The 21,822-nt window shown below is 43.9% G+C and overlaps 1 protein-coding gene across 5 annotated transcripts in view; it reads left to right on the top strand.

Moving 5' to 3' along the window:
• Mthfd1l (methylenetetrahydrofolate dehydrogenase (NADP+ dependent) 1 like) overlaps positions 1–21,822 on the top strand; it is a 138,842-nt gene that overhangs the window by 27,645 nt on the left and 89,375 nt on the right. For all 5 annotated transcript variants that reach the window (XR_011369431.1, XM_070010930.1, XM_070010929.1 and 2 more), the window contains exons 8-11: positions 4,220–4,331; positions 11,321–11,412; positions 12,432–12,529; positions 14,507–14,680. Coding sequence is in view for 4 of the 5 variants with exons in the window: in XM_070010930.1 (XP_069867031.1) it covers positions 4,220–4,331; positions 11,321–11,412; positions 12,432–12,529; positions 14,507–14,680 (476 nt within the window). In the remaining variant the exon portion in view is untranslated. The remainder of the gene's footprint in view (positions 1–4,219; positions 4,332–11,320; positions 11,413–12,431; positions 12,530–14,506; positions 14,681–21,822) is intronic.

The raw sequence follows: 21,822 nt of genomic DNA, 5'->3' as shown, positions 1-21,822 counted from the left end.
TGGAGGGGCTGCGTGGGTGCGGCAGGCCCCTCCTTTCCCGTGAGACCCCTCTGTACTGTGTGTGAGGCTGTTGGCCGACACCCAGGGGCTGATCAAGAATCTCCACGTCTGTCCAGATGTTAGATATTGCAAAGCTTACTTTCCAAGATGTGGGAAAAGAATAGGAATTGCATGTTTTCTATTTTTCTCTTTACATCTCAGTGGTGTGTGCGCCCCGGTGTCCTGCATCCTGAACGTGCCAGTCCAAAAACATTTCCAGGCAGGGAGTGGATTTTTCTTTTCAGACTCCTCAGCAATCTCAGTATCTGCCCTGATGGGTACTCAAGACATGCCAGGGGAATGAGGAGCTTCACTAAAGAATTATTAATTGTATTCACTTGCTTTAATTATTATTTTGACAGTGTATCTTTGCTGGAGGAAGCATGGGCCTCTAGTCGGGTTTTCAAAGTATCCCTCTTCATTCTCAACTTTGTTCTGTTAACCAAGGGTAACATTTGAAGGCTATACAATTGGGTGTCATAGGTCTCAAATTATAGAAACCACAAGTCTCAAGAGAAAAATCTTAAAAGTTGTTTTTTGATCCATTACCACTTTGTGTGTGTGTATGTATATATGTGTATGCTTGTGTACACGCACACCCACCAGTACTGGGGCTTGAGTTCAGGGCCTGAACACTATCCCCTTAGCTTTCTTCAAGGCTGGTGATCTTACCACTTGACCCACAGCTATACAACTACACTTTTAGCTTTTTGGTGGTTAAGTGGAGATAATAGTTGACCATCACTCCTCCCCGGGCCGACTTTCAACCACAGTCCTCACATCTGTTTCTTGGGTAGCTAGGATTACAGGCATGACCCACCAGTGTCCAGCTTTTATGTTTGCACAGATCTCATGCTCAAGAGGCTTATATATGCCCCATCGAGACCCAGCCATTGTCTTCCAGCCAAGAGGGTGCGGTCATTCTTGGTCTGCTTAGAATCTTAAAGACATTGTATTTGCAAAGTACCAGCTTTCAACATCCCTCCTGTCATTGTAGATCACATCTGTCCTCCCTTCCCTCTCTCTCTGACGCTTGCCCTTTTCTCTAAGAACCCCTGACTTGGAAGAGAATAGCTTTCCCATTATCTAAAGCCACAGCTCCCGCCCAGCTAAGGTCTGTATCTGTCTTAGTGTTGTCTTAACATTTGGCCCTCTGCGTGGGGAGAGGGTGGTTCACTAGGCAGTCCCCACAGAGAAAGCAGTGTTTTGTCAGGAGGTAAAGTTTCAAGCCAAGCCTTGGCCAGAGCCTTTCCCAGGAGGGAAGAGGGAAGCAGGAACAGGACGATAATTCTCATTGAATTGGAGCTCATTAAAATATTCCCTGGTCCTCAACGGGTTATTTATTGTTTTATGCATCTAGCCATTTTTGTTTCTTTCTAAAAAGAATTCCCATCTACAATACGATAATTGCTAAGGGAGGAGAATTTTGGTCTTTGTGAGATTAGCTGCCTTCCTATTGCCTGTTAGCACAATGCAGAGTTGTGTGTGAGTATGGGGCTGGAATGAGATTGTGGAGATTTATTAGAGGCAATGAAAACACCAGGTCTGACCAACAGCATCCTGTGGAGGCCCACGGGGAACCTGTGTGAACATGGGATCTCTGGCTTTTTCCGGATTGAACACTTGAGCTTCGTTCACAGGGACCTCGGTTTTTATAGGTATCTGAACACGCTTGGGTTGCTATTGTCAATATGAGGTATGAAAATCCAACTGAGTGATGTTTCTTATCTGTTGACCTGAAATAAGCCCCAAACTTTGCATGTCTTTTGAGATCACTGTGGTTAAATTTATGGCAGTCATTTATGTATGAAAATGAAGAAACGTATTTTTTGAACAGATGTTTAATAATGTTCTCTTCCCACCAGACCCCTTTTTCCCCTATTCATCACATCATACAAAAGACTAGCTGCTTTGCTGTTCTCTGTAGGGGTCACATGCAGCTTGAACAGACCAGATTGTTGTGGGGGTTGTCTGCACTTCATGGGGGGAGGGGGCTTGAACTCAAGGTCTAGGCGGCATTGTCCCTTAGCTTTTTTTGCTACTGCTTAAGCCTCAATTCTGGCTTTTTGCTGGTTAATTAGAGATAAGAATCTCATAGACTTTTCATGCCTGATCTGGCTTTGCACCATAATGCTCACATCTCAGCCTCCTGAGTAGTTAGGATTAAGACATGAGCTACTGGCACTCACCTTCTCTTCATTTCTGGAATTGATTAACCTATAGAACCAGCTCAAAGCTCCTTTTGCAATTGTCCACTTGCCATGGCATGATAATTGAAGATGTGGAAAGCACCAGCGCTTTTAGGGAAGAGCCTGTTTATTTGTATGATCAGGATGAGCAAATATTCCTTCCTCTGTCAGAGAAGTCTGGTGCTACCCTCGATCTTGTCTTTTTTGGTCACAAAGCAGGTTGCACTGTCCTGGATTAGTTGTCACCTCCTTGTGTTCCAAGACTGCTAAAAAAGGAAATGAAATAGGTCATGGATGTCTCCATGTATTTGAGGAGTCTGGTGAGATGGCGCAGAGCACCAACCATGAAGCTGGGCCAGTGGCTGGTGTCTGTAATCCCAGCTACGTATGGGGCTAAGATTGTTAGGCATGTGATTCAAGGTCACAAGACCCCTTCTCAAAGAGCTGGACATGGTGGCTCAGCTCCTTATCCTAATTACTGGGAAGCCTAATATAGGTAGATTGATCCCAAGTGTGTGCACTGGGTGGGAAGCGAAACCCTAGCTCAGAAATTACCACCAGAAGATAGGGCTAGAGGTGTGCACTCAGCAGAGTTCAAGCCCCAGATCCCCAGACCATCCGTGAATGCATCTTGCTGACTAAATACTGTTCACAGTTTTCAGGTAGAGGAGCTAGTTTATTCTTCCCAAGGTCTTTGGGGATCGGCCTGTCCAAGCTGAGGGCGGAGAGGTCGCAGAGGATGCGTTTGTTGCTCTCCGGGCGATGCTATGATGAGGGCGGGGGTGGTATTAGTGATGCTGACGATGGTAGTGGCGGCAGTGGCAGCGGTGGCAATTTGGAGACTTCTTTCACCCTCCTGTATGTTTGGTTCTGGCCTCTCTTGGCAGTCATTTAAGACAGTGATGACTCGTAATGGACAGTGGAGGAAGAGCCATTAGTATTAGAAGGGAAGGGAAGGGTGACAGCGCGCGCGCACACACACGTATGTGTGTGTGTGTGTGTGTGTGTGTGTACACGCGCGCATGCGTGCGTGCATGTGTTTGTTTCCCTCCTTCCCTACCTCCCTCCCTCCCAGAGTATCTCCAACAGTAGCTCCACCGTGAGAAACAGAACCTCCATAATTGCACTGTCCACTAGTGAACAGCAGCCTGCCTTGTGTACTTGCGGAATGCGGTGAGCTGGCGCATAGCACCAGCTGATCTGTGTCATGGTAGTTGTTTCCTCCCAGGGCCTAATATCCTCCTCTGCTTTTCCTTCCAGTGTGGATGCAGCTGGAATGGTCGGTTTTTCCAGGACACCGGGTCAGGTGGTCATCCTGGTGGGCTCAGGGCCTGCTCTCGGCATACTGTTCCTAACAGACATGCTTCCTTCCAGTGCTGAGCTATCAGAGTCACACAGGGGGACTGGCCAAGTGCAGTCATGTTTACATTCTGTTCTTTCTCAACAACAACAGAGTGGTGGTGGGGGGGGGTATGCACAGCTAAAACAGAGGTTAACCAGGGTCTCAAGGGAAACAAAGGCCTGCCAGCTTCCTGTGGCTATGGCAGAGATTCTACGTAGCTTCATGTTGCTGGTGCCAGTGTCCTGGCTGGCATCATGCTGCTTCACCCCATAGCCCTGTGTTCCTAGGCTAATTCATGAAACGGGGTACCGCCGACACCCACTCTCCCTCCCGTCTCTCATGGCCATGAGGAAAGGCCCTGCCCTTTCTCTTGCTATCATGGTTAATGGTAAATATACTCACGCTGGATCGGCAGAAATGACATCCTGAAGATGTTTGCAGAGTCCCGTTTTCTTTGCAGGATGTTTTATCTATGTTGCGTCTATACTGACACCAGAGTGAAAGGAAATCACTAAAGCGATTCCGTCTGTCTGTAGTTCTGGAGCCAGACTCTGGAGTTTTGATTATTATTGTCTATTTTCAAGTCATCTACCATTGATCAGGTCTGTGCTGCATATTAAAAATGCATGTGTATGTTTGTTCTCTTCAGCTTCAGGAGGCTGACATTGTAGTCTATGGCTCACCTAAGCCGGAAGCCATTCCCCTCAGTTGGATCCAACCAGGAAGCACCGTTCTCAATTGCTGCCCTGACTTCCTGTCAGGTAAATGTCTTCACTTTGGGGCTGGTGGCGGTGGAGGGGTTGGGGTGGACGTGGGGGAGTAGGTGCTGACTAAGCAAGTAAGACAGACTTGGGGAAAATGTCTCCTTGCTCATTCAGAGTTTCCTGTCGGGCTGGGAAGGTGGCTCAGTGGTAAAGCGCTTGCCTTGCATGCCAGAGGCCCTGGGTTCGATTCCTTAGCACCACATAAACAAAACGAAAAAAGCCGGAAGTGGCGCTGTTGCTCAAGTGGTAGAGCGCTAGCCTTGAGCTGAAGAGCTGAGGGACAGCGCCCAGGCCCAGAGTTCATGCTCCACAACCGGACCCAAAAAAAACAAAAACAAAACAGAGTTTCCTGTCATCAGTGTGAGCATACAGGAGAGTCAGTTGTGACTAAGGTGGATAAGTTAATTTGTATGTGTATGATGTAGGTTATATCCAGTCATTCCCATCACTTTTTTAAAATGCCAGTAGTGAGGCTTGGACCTAGGGCTTCATGCTCTTGCTTGGTTTTTTTATTCAAGACCAGCATTCTACCACGTGGGCTATGCCTCTACTTTGGACTGTTTACTGGTTTATTGATGATAAGACTCACACAGACTTATTTCGCCTGGCCTGGCTTTGAAACACAATTTTCAAATCTCAGCCTTCTGAGTAGCTAGGATTACAGGCGTGAGCCACCAGCACTTGGCTTCATCTTTTGAAAAGGTGTCTTAGCTGAATCTGTGTGAATGCTCATGAGAGCAGAGATGCTGGGTGAAGCAGGAACAAGTAGCAGTCTTGAGCCTCTGGGACCTCCGTTTGCAGTGACCCCTAAAGCACCTTGCTAGACCCTAAAGTCACCTACACACAGCATGAAAAGCACCTTTGGAAAATCTTAGGATTGCAGCTCAGCCGCTATTTCACCAAGCAACCAAGTATGCTCTCAGCCAAATCTAGCCTACCTGCAGGGGTACAGGAAGCTCCGCCCACCTTGGGCAATCAGCAGAGGGGGGAAGTGGTCCAGAGGGGTCCCTTGCTCTAATGCTCAGACCCTTGGAGGTACCCAGCCCCCCCAGCGCATCCCTGAGTCACATAGGTGTGTAAGACACAGGACAACAGGAGAAGGAGCCCTTTTCTCACTGACTTTTATTTTGGGGAGCAAAGAGGACTGAGCTGGGTGAAGACAGGGTGGAGCTGGTAGAGACTACGGTCTGTTTCATAATCACCCACTGCAGACTGGATTGTGAGATCTTAAAACCATCTCTAGACTGACACTGACCACTCTAGGAAGTGCCACGCCCTCAGAATGAACAGGCTTCATTAAAAACCCTTGAAACTGAAGTGTGGAGAAATACCGAGAAACATTAATACGTCTCAGCTTGTTTCCCTGGGCGCTGTCAAGAGTTAGCTCTGGCTTTTTGTTTTCGTTTGTTTGAGTATTTGTGTTTGGTGCTTTAGTTCAGGAAGCACTCTTGATTTTACTGTTTTTCATATTGTCTATAATATTGTCTGGGCTAGCCTCAGACCTTGAAGATCCTCCCTACCCCCCCAACTTCTGGTATTTCAGGCTGGCTCAGCTCTAGTTTTATGAGCACACAGATAAATGAAGCAATCAGAGATACAATTTAATTCGAATGTGGCTTCCTGGCTCTTTTGAGGAAGTAGAAGACATGTGTTGCATACATTCTTTCAAACAGATCTGGTTTGGGGGACTGAGGGTAGAGCTCAGTGGTAGAGCACTTACCTGGCATGGGTGAGTCCTGGATTTGATCCTTTACACTACAAAAACTACATAAAGCATTCATTCGGCATAGAACTTTTATTTTTCCCATACAACAACAGAGAATATCTAGATCATGAATGGTGGGTTAGTCTGCTTGGGATCCTAGTTAGATTAGGAGGGTTATTTATGAACTTTTTCTTTTTTAAAATGATGCATTTTTGCTGTAATATTTACCTGCTGTTTATTTTTAAAACTTGTGTTTATATTTAGAACAGTTTGGAGCATAATCCTGGCTGAAGATATTTTTTTCTTTTTAGGACCAGGATTTCTTTTGGGGAAAGATATTCCTAAAAAAAAACAAAACTTTAAGTTTCAAAACCATAGGTCAGTTTCCTTGGAGATAGAATAGACCAACAGATTATTTTTATTATTTATTGCTGATTTGTTTGTTTGGTTTTTTTTTTTTTTAAGTAGGATCCTGTTCATAGCCTGAAATCGGCCTTGAACTCATGGTCCTCTGCTTCTGTACCCCAAGTTCTGGGATGACCCCTATGCTTGGCTTGCTTATGCCCAGAATAAGCCTAATAAAATTTTTATTTTATTTTTTTAGTATCAATACCAGGGCTTGAACTCAGGTCCTCACATGTTTCCCATCTAGCTTTTTTGTTGGTTACTTGGAGATAGAGTTTTGTCAACTTTACTGTTTGGGCTGGCTTTGGATTTGGGTTATAGGCGTAATTCAAGGACTCCTAGCTACATAAATGCATTAAATAAAGAATTCTCTAGCCTTGTGAGATAGTTTTCTTCTTAATGTTTGAATATCCATTTTCTAAAGTTGTAACTGACCATATGAAGCATTCAGTAAGTATTGAATGTAAATGAACAAGTAAGCATGGCCTCTGAATTACACTTTGGGTATAGGAGAGATATTCCCTTGAATATAAACACATAAACACATCTGCTCATAAACACAGGAATGATAGGACAGCTGTGGAGAAGAGAGGAAAGAGTACCATGCTTGTGAAATGGTCAGCTGGTTTCCAGTGTTGTTCATGATAGCGTTACTTTTCACTGTAACAACTTTGATTACCAATGAGTAAATTAGAAAAAACATTTCCTTCACCTGTTTTCTTCATCATTTGGCACTTTGATCAAATGAGTAGACTTTTTGGAATATTTGAAGACAGACGTGTTTTAGTAAAGGCCCAGGGAGAAATTTTGATACAGCATGGCTGAGGGAAGGCGAAGTTTCACAATGCAGTTCTCATGTTCATTGTACTGCTGAGTTACAGGACAGGACAGGGCGTGGGGATTTATGGAGGGTTAATGGTGCATCGGTGAGCTATTGAATACCCAGTCCTCATGGCTTACGTCCCAGAACTTGTGCTCATGAAACAATTACACCTAACATGTTGGCTCTGTGTATACATTTTTAGAAACAGAAATGTTAGTGTTCTGTTTCTGGCTATCTAGATAATTCCTTTTTTATTTTATTAATTAATTTGTTACCAATCCTGGAGTTTGAACTCAGGGCCTGGGCGCTATCCTTGAGCCTCTTTGTGCTCAAGGCTAGCACTCTACCACTTAAACCATAGCACCACTTACTGCTTTTTCCTGAGTAGTTCATTGGAGATAGGAGTCTCATGGATTTTCCTATCTGGGCTGGCTTTGAACCACACTCCTCAGGTCTCAGCCTCCTGAGTAGCTGGGATTATAGTGTAAGCTATGAGTACTCAGCTCCAGCCTTTTTGCTGATTAGATGGGGGTCTCATGGCTTTAGACTTCAATCTTCTAGGTCTCAGCCTCCTGAGTAGCTAGAATTGTAGGTTGTGTCCCACACTGGGTCCTACATGTCCTTAGAAAATTTAAAATATACCAATATTTGTATATGAACTCAAGGCCTAAATACTGTCCCTGAGCTTTCTCATTCAAGTCTAATACTCTATCACTTCAACCACAGTTCCACTTTGGGCTTTTTTGGTGATTAATTAGAGATGAGTCTCACAGACTTGCCTGCCAAGGCTGGCTTTGAACCATGATCCTGAGATTTCAGCCACCTGAGTAGCTAGGATTATAAACTTGAGCTGCCAACATCCTGCTCTGATAACTTTTTTTTTTTTTTTTGGCCTGTTGTGGAGTTTGAACTCAGGACCTGGGTACTGCCCCCGAGCTTTTGTGCTCAAAGGTGATGCTCTCCCGCCTTGAGCCACAGCTCCACAGTTTCCTGGCGGTTAGTTGGAGGTAAGAGTGTCACAGACTTTCCTGCCTAGGCTGATGTCGAACTACAATCCACAGAGCTCAGCCTCCCAAGTAGCTAGGATTACAGGTGTGAGCTACCAGCTCTCAGCTTGACGACATGGTGTTTCTTTGGTTTTTTGGTTTTTTTAACTAATTTTTTTTATTGAGATTAAGTGATCACATAAATTTTACAATTTTCACAGTATTGTGGGAGAGTGATAGTTAAAGATAACGTGGTTTTTAGCAGGCAAAAGTTAACTTGAAGGTAGCAAGTGTGTAAAAGTCAGGATACTAGGTGTGATACTATGACGTGAACTTGGCCAGTTGTATGAATGGACATCCTCTGGTGTCACCAGGCCTGCCACTCTAGCTGCATGCTCTGGTATCTATTGACTCTGTGCTTCGAGCTTCTGCAGAGTCTGTGAGGACTAGTCTCAGGTTCCATTGACATCTGGAGTTCTAGAGGCCTCCATGCTGGTTTCCTCTGTGCTTCTTTCTTCTATACAGTGTTGCTCCTGAGTTCTGGTCCATCCATGGCCTCCTTTCCACTCTTTGGCTGTGTTTCCTTCCAGCCCCTCCCTCCTTGGGCCACAAGGAGAGAGGGTGTTGTACGTGTTCCTTGTGCCCTGCACTGTAGACCTTACATGAGTTTCTGTTGTCTGTTCTTACCAGCCCCTCCCTTGGCAGGTTGCTTGTTGAAATCATTTAGGAGATGACTTAGACATTTCAGCAAGCACACGGGTCAGCAGAACTGCAGTTCTCATCTGTGCTTGAGGTTGGGGTTCTGCAAGTAGGCAAAGTGGTAGAAGGAGTGACTTACTACGTAACTGGACATGAGCTGTTCCTCCCTCATGCAGGCAGCTGAGACTCTGTTCTGACAACTTACATTTATAAACTGATACCAGCTCGTGGAGAATGACTTTGTCCTGTTTCTCTATCACTTAGAGACAGAAGAATGTGGAAAGCATATTTCTTTTCCATAGTAGTTGGACAGGATTTTAAGTCTGAGTCTCTTGTGGTTAAAACAAAACAAAACAAATTTCTCTCATCCTCCAACCCTTGCCTTTTGCCCAGCTATGATTTATAAGACTGAAGTGTTGCTAATCTTTAAACAATACCAGAGGGATATGATTTGCTAACACCCTTAATGCATTTGACAAGAGAGCATCACGAAACACATACTCCTTAAGTGTTTTCTGAGCTTTCTTACAAGGCTGTCAGCAGAGTGGATAATTTAAGAGTAGAATGGCCCAAGGAAAGAAGAAAATAGTTTTCTTAATTCCAAAACAGTTGCTATTAGAAACATTTCTTCCCTCCAAGGGACGATGTAAGCTCAAGCATTTTTGCATATGCATTTACTTTGTAAAAAAAAATTTTTTTTTAAGTGGAGGAAAGTGGAGTTATCAGTTTTGAAAAGCATGTCAGTTGGTCATTGTCCATACTGGGAGACAGACAGACAGACAGACAGAATGCCTGAGAAGTCAGTTTAAAAACAAGGAAAGTTGCTTGCTGTTGGCTTATGCTTTCAGAGGTTCCAGTTTCTGGTTACTTAGTGCTTTTGCTTTAGGCCACAGCTGCACAGGTCAGCATGGAGCACGTAACAAAGGAGCCCGCTCTCCTTGGGGTGGCCAGAAAACAAAGAGAAAGAGAGGAAGGTATTGGAGAACCAGCAGCCCCTTCATAGACACATAGCCAATGACCTACCCTCCTCCCATGGGGAGTCACTTTCTTGAAGGTTCTACCATCTCGCAGAAGTGTGACAGACTGGCAAACAAGTCCATTATACAGGGGCTTGGGAGACACTCTCTGAAGTTAGTGTCTTAAAATGTTATTTCTTAGTTTGGATAGAAAAGTGATCGTATGACTTGTACAAGAGGGATGTGTGTGTGTATGTTTGTGTGTGTGTGTGTGTGTGTGTGTGCACACACGTGTGTGGATGTATACATGTGCTATCCCTGGGCACCATCCCTGAGCTTTTGTGCTCAAGGCTAGCACTCAACCACATGTATTGTCTGGTAAAAATTGTAGAGCCTTCTATAAGATGAAGCCCACACCACTGTGTCAGAAATCACAAGTTTAGATTGATAGATAACAAAGTCTATGTCCTTTCTTCCGAGGATGGTTCTGCTATAATCATTTAAAGGGGCACTCTATGTACCAAGCATTTTCTATTCCCAGTCACCTTTCATCTCACAAAATTCTGTGAGGTTGGTTTGACCCACACTGATCACCATGCCCAAAGTCAGGATAACATGTAAGAGGAGGCATGAGATAGAGTGCTAATGTCTATATGTCAGCACTGCCACTGTATCTCACTGTATAGCCTCAGCTGGCCTTGAACTTATGATACTCTTATATCTGCCTCCCCAGTATTGGGATTACAGGTGTGCACCACCATACCCAGTTAATGCCTTTGTGTGTGTGCGTGTGTGTGTGCGTGTGTGTGTGTGTGTGTGTGTGTGTGTGTGTGCGTGCGTGTGTGTGTGTGCGCACGCACCAGTCCTGGTGCTTGAACTTAACAGCCTAGGTGCTGTCCCTGAGCACTTTTGCCCAAACCTTGCAGTCATAGCTCCACTTGTGGCTTTTTTGGAGTAATTTATTGAAGATCAGAGTCCTAGGGACTTTTTTCCCCAGACTGAGTTCAAATCACAATCCTCAGATCTCAGCCTCCTGAGTAGCTAGGATTATAGACATGAGCTGCTAGTGCCTGGCCACTTTTTTTTAAATCACATTAAAAAAAGGATGCTGTAGTTGTTTGAGAAGACTTATGTGCCTAGATGTGTCTCTATTTCACAGTGGCGTGTGGTTCGTGAAAGCAAGTTAATAGCTCTAAGTTAATAGCTTAGATACGCATTTCTCTGATCTAAAGTACAAAACAGGCCCAACTGAGAGCCAGCCCAGGGCCATGTCAGAGGTGGCCCTGTAGCTGTCCCTTGTCTTCCTTGGGTGAAAATGAGATTCAGGTTGCTAGATTCTCACAAGGGGCACGAGGTGGGTTACCAGTGGCCCCATGCTGACAGCTCTGCTTTTCCCCTCTTATTTCTCTCAGGGAAGCTCAGCGGGGGTCCTTCCAGGGCTCACCATAGTGGACTCATCGCAGAAGGTGAAGTGCAGCTCCTTGCTGCAGCTCTGCGGATTCAGGTTTGTCTGACACTGAGATTTGACCGTTTAGAGGTCGGGAACAGAGGGTGTGAGGATTCACCTCTGCTAACGTTCTTTCAGGCCTCTCCTGTGTGTCAGGAACAGTGGTAAACTCTTTACACACCTAGTGTGAAGCCCATCTGATAAATAAGGAAATGGAGACTTCTACAAACTAAGCTGCTTGCGACACATATGGGGTAGAGATCCAGATTAGGGTCTGTGAAATAGTGAGCTCCCCCAAATACGGCAACTGAAAGCAACGAGCATTTGCCATCTCATAGTTAACGTGGGTGAGGGAGGGGTGGGGAGCTGCCCGGTTCTGGCTCCGCCCCTCAAGCAGATGGCGTCAAGAAGTCAGCTGGCGCTTCAGTCACCTGAAGGCTTGGCTGTTGGCTCATGGCATTTAGTTCCTCTCTGGCTGTAAGCAGGGTGTACATTAGTTCCTCATCATGTGGACCTCCCACACACAGATTTCTCCTCTTCCTGTTTGTTTGAAGTTCATGTTCTAGGGAAACAATTAAGCCCACTTCCTATAGGCAAGCTATAATGAAATTTATTGATATCTGTGTGTGTGTGCGCACGTGCGTGTGTACGTGTGTGTATACCACTTGAGCCACACTTTAACTTTTTGTCTTTTTGGTGGTTAATGGTAAATAAAAGTCTCATAGACTTTTCTGCCCTGCCTGGCTTTGAACTGTGATCCTCAGATCTCATCCTCCTGAGTAACAGGACTACAGAAATGAACCACTGGCACCCAGTAAAGGGTAGTATTTTAAATAGTATTTCAAACAAGGCTAGGCATCTGAGCTGATCTTGAGTGCAATCATGTTTTCCTTATTTTTCAAGTGAAACCCACAAGCCTAATTAGATGTAAATGAAATGCTAGCTAATCCTGTCTTGGATGATTGTCCAACTTCATGACTGGTCTGCTGGCAGTCCCCAGTGACAGTGCTCCCCGGTGCAGGAGCAGACCCTGGTGGCTCACTCCTGTTCCATCTGTCTTCTCGCCCTCTCTGTAGAACATGGTGAGCTGTGGCAGGCGGTGGCTCCGAGAACAACAGCACAGGAGATGGAGACTCCACTGCCTGAAACTGCAGCCTCTGTCCCCTGTTCCAAGGTAACACCGTGCTCCGCTTCCACCAATGGCAGCTCGTTAAGCCCCTAGCTCTCCGGGTGGTCATTGGGTGGGGACACAGCTCATGAGACTTTGAATTTGATAGCAGATCACTTTCTCCAGTCATCCAGTTGCCCCGCTATTTCCTCTATCATAAAATCCTCCCAAAAGTAAATCATGATGAACAAGGTTGCAGTGTTCTATCAATCCTAAAAACACATTATTTCGTTCCAGTCCTATATTAAGTAGCTATGTTTTGTTTTCTTCCTCATGTTCCAGAAGATGATAGCCTTAGATTTGACAGAATATACCACTATGCTTATCGGGGCTAGAAATGCCCAGCACATAGATCACCTTGGGTTGAAAGGTCAGTAGGTTTCTACTGTAGGGATGTTTCTCACCAGAGCAAATAGCAACCCCTGTAGGATCCCCTAGGAACTGCACTCGGAATCTTCAGAACTGTTTGATAGGGTGCTCTGTAGTGAACCAGGTGAATACTTTTTTTCAGAGTAGTATTTAATGAGGTCTAAGCTACGTATTCTCTTTGGATAAATGTATAGTTATTTAATGAGGTCTAAGCTACATATTCTCGTTGGATAAATGTACAGTTGCCAACCACAGGGCCTAATCTTGGAATACTGAGATCAGTTAGACTGATATCAGACTTTAAAAAAAAAATTCATCTTTCAGTCTTGTAATGAGTCATCCGTCTGCCCCATCCCAGTGAATTGGCCCTGTCTCTGTACCCAGGTGCATCATGCCAGAACATTGGAGGTAATCCCATCTGGCAACGCTGGGAAACTCCGAGTGTTAAACAGATAAGACTTTCAGTCATTTACCAGATTTTTCAGTGGATAATCAGTTGCTTTTTAGAATTACTCTATGTTCCCTTGGGTGGCCAAATGACCACTGTAATTCAGTCATCCCCTGTAGCTCGTTTTCACTCCCATGGCAGACTAAACATCTTAGTCTTGGTCTGTGTTTATTAGCACATAAATCCCAGTGAACAGTGTTATTCTTTGTAAGGTGATCTTGTAGTTGTGCAATTGGATTCACAAAATATCATACTTTTTCTAGTGATTTATGTTATAAGACCTTAGTTTTTACAAGTAAATCAATAAATTGTACTTACAGAGAGCTTGAGAGATGAGGATAGATTCCACTCAATTATGTATCAGTCTTTCAAAGTAAATTCTGCTTGGGGAAGGGACAGGGGTTGAAGATGGTTATTTGGTCCATTAACCAAATTTGACTTCTAGAGCCAAAATAATCTGAATGATCTAGGCTGCCTAGACCTATGTCCCAAAAAGAAAAAAGAAAAAATTATCTCACTGTTCTGTAACTCATTAGTGAACAAGGAGAAAACTGGACAGCTTCCAAGAGAAGGCTCTTCAATTTAAATTATGGTAAGAAGAGAAGAACAGGAAATACACATCCACACGTATACATACATACACACACACACACACACACACACACACACACACACACACACACACACACACACACACACACACACACACACACACACACACACACATCTTGCTATATGACTGAGAAGGTGAAATGAAGTAATAATTTAGAAAGTACGATTGAACAAACCCTGTGCTAGGTAGCCTGGGGATTGCCTGGAGGAAGCCAGCTGGGAGCTCAGCCGCCGGGCCCAGCTGGAGCATGGTGCTCTGCTAGGACTCACCCTTGCACAAGTTGTACACAATGCCTTCTCACCAAGACACAGGAGTTACCCGTGTGCCTGGACACAATTCTGGAATGGTGGTACGGGTTTTAAGAGTCCCATCTCCTAGAAACTTTCTCACATATATGAATTGTTTGCAGTTGCGATTCAGACTGTCTGGAAGAAAGGACCACAGAGCACTTGGGTTGATTTAATCATTGGCATGGTATGAGATTGTTTTCCCATCTAGCAATGACCACCTAAGCTGAGGAGAAGTTGCTCCCTTTGTGTTTCTTTTTCCCCAGTGATATTGAGATTTCAAGAGGACAGACTCCAAAAGCCGTGGATGTCCTTGCCAAGGAGATAGGATTGCTTGCAGATGAAATTGAAATCTATGGGAAAAGCAAAGCCAAAGTCCGACTGTCCCTGCTGGAAAGGCTGAAGGATCAAGCGGATGGAAAATATGTCTTAGTTGCTGGGTAAGACTACGTTTAAAATCTGCTCCACCGAGGAGACGTGTTCACAAAGCCGCCTTCCATACTAATTTCTTTCCTCCCCCATCACTTCCATCTAATTCTCAAATTCATCCATTTCACTTGTTTTCCCCTAATTTGGCACAGGTAAAAGCTTTTTTGCAGGACTGAGCAAGCTCCTCCATGAAATATAAACTGAAACAAATTGCTAATCAGTACTTTATTTTAGGTTTCTCATGTCAGGTTGTGATCAGCCCTGATCTCCTTGAGCTTTTTAATTTGTTCTTTCATGGTACAAATGAAAATAAGAATTGGAAATATATTATTTTGAACTAAACAAGGATCTTAGCCTCCTGAGTAGGTAGGAATACAGCTGTGAGCCACCGTACCTGGCTAGAAGTAATATTTCAAAATGTTCCACTAATCATAGGACCCCTCTATTTTCTCATTAACACCCTTGTTCTTTGTTTTCTATATATTTACATTGCAAAGCCTCATGGTCTCTCTCCCCTTTTCTGACAGGTACAGGTGGCTCACACCTGTAATCCCAGCTACTCAGGAGGCTGAGATCTGAGGATCATGGTTCAAAACTAGCCCGACTAGGAAAGTCCATGAGATTCTTGTCTCCAATTAACCAGCAAAAACCAGAAGTAGAGTTGTGGCACAACTCTAGCCTTAAACAGCCACAAAAAGAAAAAACTAGGGGACAGCACCCAGACCCTAAGTTCAAGCCCCAGGACCACCACATACCAAACAAAAAAACACAAAAAACAGTAATACCGAGCCATTTTCATTTGTGTCAAACATTTTATGGAAGACAAATTCATAATATTTGTCAGAAGGAGCATTTGCTTTTTTCCCCATTTTCAAGAAAGAAATCAAATCACAAGCTGAAAAGATGCTTTAAAAGAAATAAAGGATTTGAACAATTTATTCAACGTGACCCAAGGGAACTCTAAGGGCCGAATAAATTCTTGTTTATGCTGACATTTCATTGCATTGACCTTTGCCTAAACCCAGGCTTGAAGCACAAAACGTATTTGGGAGGCAGAGACATTTCTTCTAACTGGACTTGACTCATAATGAGCTTTGTTTTAAAATAATCATCATCATAATGTTCTCTTTCTATTTGCTGATTTTTTAAAAATATATTTTCTCTCACTGTAAAAATATTTTAAAATACAGAAAATAAAGGCAGGCTCTGATGGCCATACCTGTAATCCTAGCTACTCAGGAGGCTGAGATATAAAGAACACAGTTTAAAGCCAACCTGGTCAGAAAAGTCCATGAGTCTCCTAACCCAGTTAATCACCAGAAGGCTGGCAGTGGAGCTATGGCCCAAGTTGTAGGGCACTGGCCTTCAACAAAAGGCTCTCAAGGCCCTGAGTTCAAGCCTCAGCTCTACTTCTGCTTTTGTAGTGATACTGTAGATAAGAATCTTAGGGACTTTCTTACTCTGGCTGCCTTTGAACCATGATACTCAGATCTCAACCTCCTGAGTAGCTGGGATTACAGACGTGAGCCACCCGTAACTGGCCCAGTGTTGCTTTTGAAATGTCAGAAAATAGGGCTGGGAAGGAGGCTCAGTGGTAGATTGCTTGCCCTGCATGCATGAGGCCCTGGGTTTGATACCTCAGCACCACATAAGCAGAAAAAGCTGGAAGTGGTGCTGAGGCTCAAGTGGTAGAGCGCTAGCCTTGAACTGAAGAGCTGAGGGACAGCGCCCAGGCCCAGAGTTCAAGCCCTACAACTGACAAAAGAGAAAGAGAGAGAGAGAGAGAGAGAGAGAGAGAGAGAGAGAGAGAGAGAGAGAGAGAGAGAGAGAGAGAGAGAGAGAGAGAGAAATAAATCTCAGAAAATAAACAAGAGGGACTGGGAAGGTGGCTCAGTGGTAGAGTGCTTGCCTTGCATGCATGAGGCCCTGGGTTCAATTCCTCAGTACCACATAAGCAAAAAGAAAAGTCGGAAGTGGCGCTGTGGCTCAAGTGGTAGAGCGCTAGCCTTGAGCTGAAGAGCTGAGGGACAGCGCCCAGGCCCAGAGTTCAGGCCCCACAACCAGACCCCCTCAAAAAAAGAAAATAAGGGAAAAAAACTAGACATGATAGGGACCATCTTGACCCTGAAAGAACCTTCCATAAGTAAGATCATTCCTCCTGTGCTATGGGGCTTCCTTCTGGGACTGTGTGCAGTACCATGCTCTGTGTGAGAGTGTGTTTGGATGATCAAATGATAAAAACCCCAGAGCTCCTGTCCCAGCTTCCCAGACGTGTAGTGAGCAATGCTTCAGAGGAAGCATGGTCTGTGTCACGCCGCTGCCCACTCCTCCCCTGAGACTCGGCAGCACGATCGTCTCTGTGGGCCTCTTTGTAGAGTCTAGAGTGTGTTTATTATTCAAGGCTAGAGAGTATACTCTAATTTTTTTTTTCTTCAAGAGTATTAAGGCAGAAGAATGACTTGAAAATCTGGCAGGGATATGCCCTAGTGCCCACTAAAATTAGCTGGTTTGGGCCATTGTGAACAGGGCTAGAATGAACAGCATGGACCACAATGGGCATGCATGTTTGTGCATTTGTCTAATCATCTCCTTAGGAAGTATCCCCAGAAGTGAATTCCTCCCTTATCTACCCTGGGCTGGCTCAGGATCTCTGCAGACACTAAAATCTGTGGATGGCCCCACTATGAATTGGCATATTGCCAGGCATCGATGGTTCATGCCTGTATTCCTAGCTTTTGGGAATCTTAAGATCTGAGCATCAAAGTTTAAAGCCCTCCCAAGCAGAAAAAGCCATGAGACTCTCATCTCCAATTAACCATCAAAAAGCCAAAGTGGAAGTTTGACTTAAATGGGAGAGCTCCAGCCTTGAGCAAAAAAAGCCAAGTGAGAGTACACAGCTCTTAGTTCAAGTCCCAATATTTGCATGAAGAGAAAAACAAAATGGCCTACTATTTGCATACAGCCTACATACATTCTCCTGTATATCTTAAATCAACTCTGGACTGCTTACAATGCCTAACAGTGCAAATGCTAAGCAGGTTCTTGCTATATTGTCTAGAGAATAATGACCTAAAACTGTCTGCACATATCCAGTACAGTTTCTTTCCCAGTATTTTGGTACAGCTCTTGAGAAGCCTGTGGCTTCCTCCTCCCTTCCTGGGCTCACTGCACATTCTTTCACCACCTAGGACCTCATCCCTGACAACCCCATGACTGAGCAGCTGACGGGAGATGTAGGCCCTCCCTGCAGGTCAGCTGTGGGTCTTTGGAGCATGTGTTTAGTCAATGTTGCTTTTATGGAAGTATGATGTCAATTTATTTGCATTGACTAAGCACACTCTTGCTTTGTGTTTCCCTGCTTTAGATAAACTTGGTAGGTGCATTTGCTAATTTTCCCTCTGTTTAAGATGGGAGGATTTGACCAAGACCCGATGTAGCTCAGTGATAGAGCCCTTGCCAGCTGTGGTGAGTCTTTGGGTTCAATCACTAGTAAAGAGGAAGGACTACGTTGTTAAAAATCACATTATTTATAGAAATTTCCAGAAAGCACGTGTGTATAAAAGAAGGAAAAGTCACATAGCAGTTTTTCTTAGGAGGTGGTGATTCACTCAATTTGTGCCTGACCATTTAGGATAACGACACCAATCTAGACGTGGTTTTCCTTGAACTGGGAACACAGAATTGCCACTTGTAAAGCAAAAGCAAGGGTAATTGTTTTTATTTGGTTTCAAACCTGGAGTCACCAGCCAGGCGTGGCCTCTAGCCACATGCTAGATGCTGCTAGCTCCCATGGCAGATGGGGCCTCGGCTGATGTCAGTTGTGCATAGCAAAGCCTCTGCACTGTCCTTATGCCAGCATGCATCTGTGCAGCCGAGCTGAAGCCAGCCTGCCACGTCAGTAGAAGTGAAAATTGAACCTGGATTGCAAGTACAGATTTAACAACAGATAGTCCTGAACTAGTGATGCACGTTCCATACTTAACAGACCTATAGAGCAAACAAAAACTAAGTTCCTTTGCAACTGCATGCAAAGCTGCCCTCTGAGGATACAACTCTGAGATCGATGTGGCTTGAAGATTTCTAGACAATAAATATGCCCCAGGCATTCTGTAATGGGGGAATTCACCATCTCTCCTCCCCCATAAGATAAATCGTATTTTTTTTAAACGGGTAAATCCTTTAGTAACTGGATAACTAGTTTAAAGCATAGAGAAATATTTTACTTAAGTCTATAAAAATCACCTTGATATTTTTACTTTGGGTTAGTAAAAAACAAAGGGCTAATTGACTCCTTTGCGTGTTTGTGTTTGTGTGTGTGTATTTTTGTTTTTGTGCCAGGCTTGGTGCTTGAACTCAGGGCCTAGACACTGTCCCTGAGCTTTTTGCTCAAGGCTATGCTTTCCCACTTGAGCCATAGCTCTACTTCTGGTTCTTTGATGATTAATTAGAGAAAGGAATATCTCTGATTGATGTGCCCAGCTTGGCTTTTAACTGCAATCCTCAGATCTCAGCCTCCTGCCTAACTAGGATTACACACGGAGCCACCAGCACCCAACAACATTAACAACTCTTACAGGCGCTGTTGCAAGTTCTTAAAAAGTATAATGACCCCTCCATCAAATGGAGAATTTCTCAGAAAATCTTGTTCTGAAATGACTATGAATGTTTAACATAAAGACCAGTAAAAGGGAGAAAACAGTCCCTTACTCAGAAGCGTTTAACTTTCAGAATATTTTCTTCCAAGATTTCATCCACACATTGGTCCTTCTCCCACCTTCCAGTCATTACCATTTTGTGTCTGTAACATAAATCTTCCCCCTCTGCGTTAGAAGAATGCTGATACCCAAGACATTTTTCAATAAACCTAAATCACAATACTTTCATTATTGAACATTTGAATAATGTGTAAAGGGGATTTAAATATATTAATAGCGAGATTTTAAAAAAAACCACACACATCTTATATCATTAATAACCCCAAATGCAAAACAGACTGGTTTTGCAAAGCTCTTCTTGTAACCGTAGGGTTTCTGTGCAGTGTGGGTCATCTGTCTTCCATCATCTCCGCATCGCCTGGCTTTCCCACCTACACATGACTATTTGCTTTGCCTGACAAAATGAAAAGTATTGGGAATTGTTCAAGGAAAGATGCCAAAAGAATCTTCGGGGCTCTTGAGTTTTACATATTTTCCCAGTTACACTAATGAAAAGGAATTTTGTTTGAGAACTTGACACAGAGCGCAGCTGTAGGGCATTCGAATGTGTACTTGGCCTCTCACAGCTCCTCGCTGAATTCCCATGCAGAATATTCTAGAATTCAGTTGCCTGGACAGAGCAGTCAAAAAAAGTAAGCCAGAAGTGGTAGGTGAATGCACTCAATTTTACATTGAAGAGCAATGAAGGTCGTGTTGTCATTTCTCCTTTTTTTTTTTTCTTGCTGAATGCCAAATACCTGACTTGATTTTTTTTTTTTTTTTGGAGGGGTGGGGCGGTGTGATATAAAAATAACCTCAAACTTTTTTTTTTTTTTTGCCTCTGAATCCTAAGTAAATATCTGTTGAGTTTTTCTTATTTGTACTACTGGCAGAATAAACAAAGGGATTTAGGGAGAAATATAACCAAATGGACTATGGAGTTTATGGTTAGATAGTAAAAGGCTTTCATCATAAATCATACCAGTGCCGTGATAAAGGATATGCATTCACAGGTTGATGGAACATTTTGTTTTAGAGTTCATGGTTAGGCCATGGCCAAGCCATTGATCCTGCCCAACAGGTTCCTGGCTTAAGAGAACCTTCCTGCTTTACCCCTTGCTTCTATGTAAACAGTCTCTTGGCTTTAGATTGTATCCAAATTGTCAAAGAGCACTTTGGCAAATCTTTACCATAGTTGATAGTAAATACTATTTGTCTAAGGAAAGGCACCATTAGATCATCCAGTGTGCCTCAGACAGGCAGCAGAGGAAAGGAAGTGAATATTGTCCTTTCCCTAGTAAGTTTATTATAATCTACCTGAAAAGTCATAAAAATCACACAGTAAATTCTTTGGGTACCAAGAACTGGTGGCTCATGCCTGTAATCGTAGCTATTCAAGGGACTAAGCTCTAAGGACCATAGTTTAAAGCCAGCTTAGGCAGGAAAGTCTGTGAGACTATCTCCAATTAACCAGCAAAACCACAAAAATAGAGCTATGCTTTAAGTGGTAGACTACCAGCCTTGAGCAGAAAAGCCAACCAAGAGCGCAAGGTGTGAGATCAAGTCTCCATACTGACAAAATTAAGAATAAAAATAAAATAAATGCTGTGGGGTGGCATACACAAATGTGTAAGTTATACAAAATCACACCAACCTCGCCATACACTACATTGTTGTAGAACTAGGAAAATAAATACAATGAATTCAGTGATGCTTCTTTTTGAAATCAGCTTGTTTGTTTGAGCTAAGTCCAAAGGGAAAAGAATTAAACAGTTTTGGTATCTAATGCAGGAAGAGGGTAAAATAAATTTTTTTATTGCAACTTTCTTTTATGGCTTCCAATAAATATATCCTACTTTTCTGATTTCCCTGAGTTGTATTCCTTGGCAGCAAGTTGCACAGTCCCTGTGTTTCTAATTAAGAGCTGGATCCCGGCTGCTGTTTTGAGGCGATCATGGCTGGGCGGGTCTGCCGTTGGCTGTCTCCTCCAGCTCGGCTAGCACATCCTTGGGAAAGAAAATGGTATTGTTCGTATAACATGGATAAAGTTTCCCACTGACTGCTTTGCAAACAGCAGATGCCGATGGGGTTCATCTACTGTACTGTGTGTGATACTATGTAGGTTGCCATGCCTTGGCAACTGCTTTTATTTACTGTGTGTGTGTGTGTGTGTGTGTGTGTGTAAAAACACAAAACTAGACAGTTAACTCAAAGTCAAAATGCTATGTGACTCTGAGCCTTCTCATTGGCCCCGCTCCATCTGTGTTGTTGAGACAGATGCAGGGTCGTCTGATCAGCCTTGGGACTGGAGAGCCTGAGGTTTGAGTCACCATGTGGACTTCCAGTTGGACTGCCACAGCCATCCCCAGTGACTTCCGTGTTCCTAAATCAACTGATGCTTCATGGCCTTAGCCCGCTTCAGACCTCGCTGGCCTGCAAATGTCTTCACTTCCATGGCC

This window comes from Dipodomys merriami, unplaced genomic scaffold (genome assembly GCF_024711535.1).
Source record: "Dipodomys merriami isolate MVZ:Mamm:240054 unplaced genomic scaffold, mDipMer1.0.p SCAF_8, whole genome shotgun sequence".
NCBI classification, from domain to species: Eukaryota; Metazoa; Chordata; class Mammalia; order Rodentia; family Heteromyidae; genus Dipodomys; species Dipodomys merriami.
This window is presented reverse-complemented; position numbering and strand designations above follow the sequence as displayed.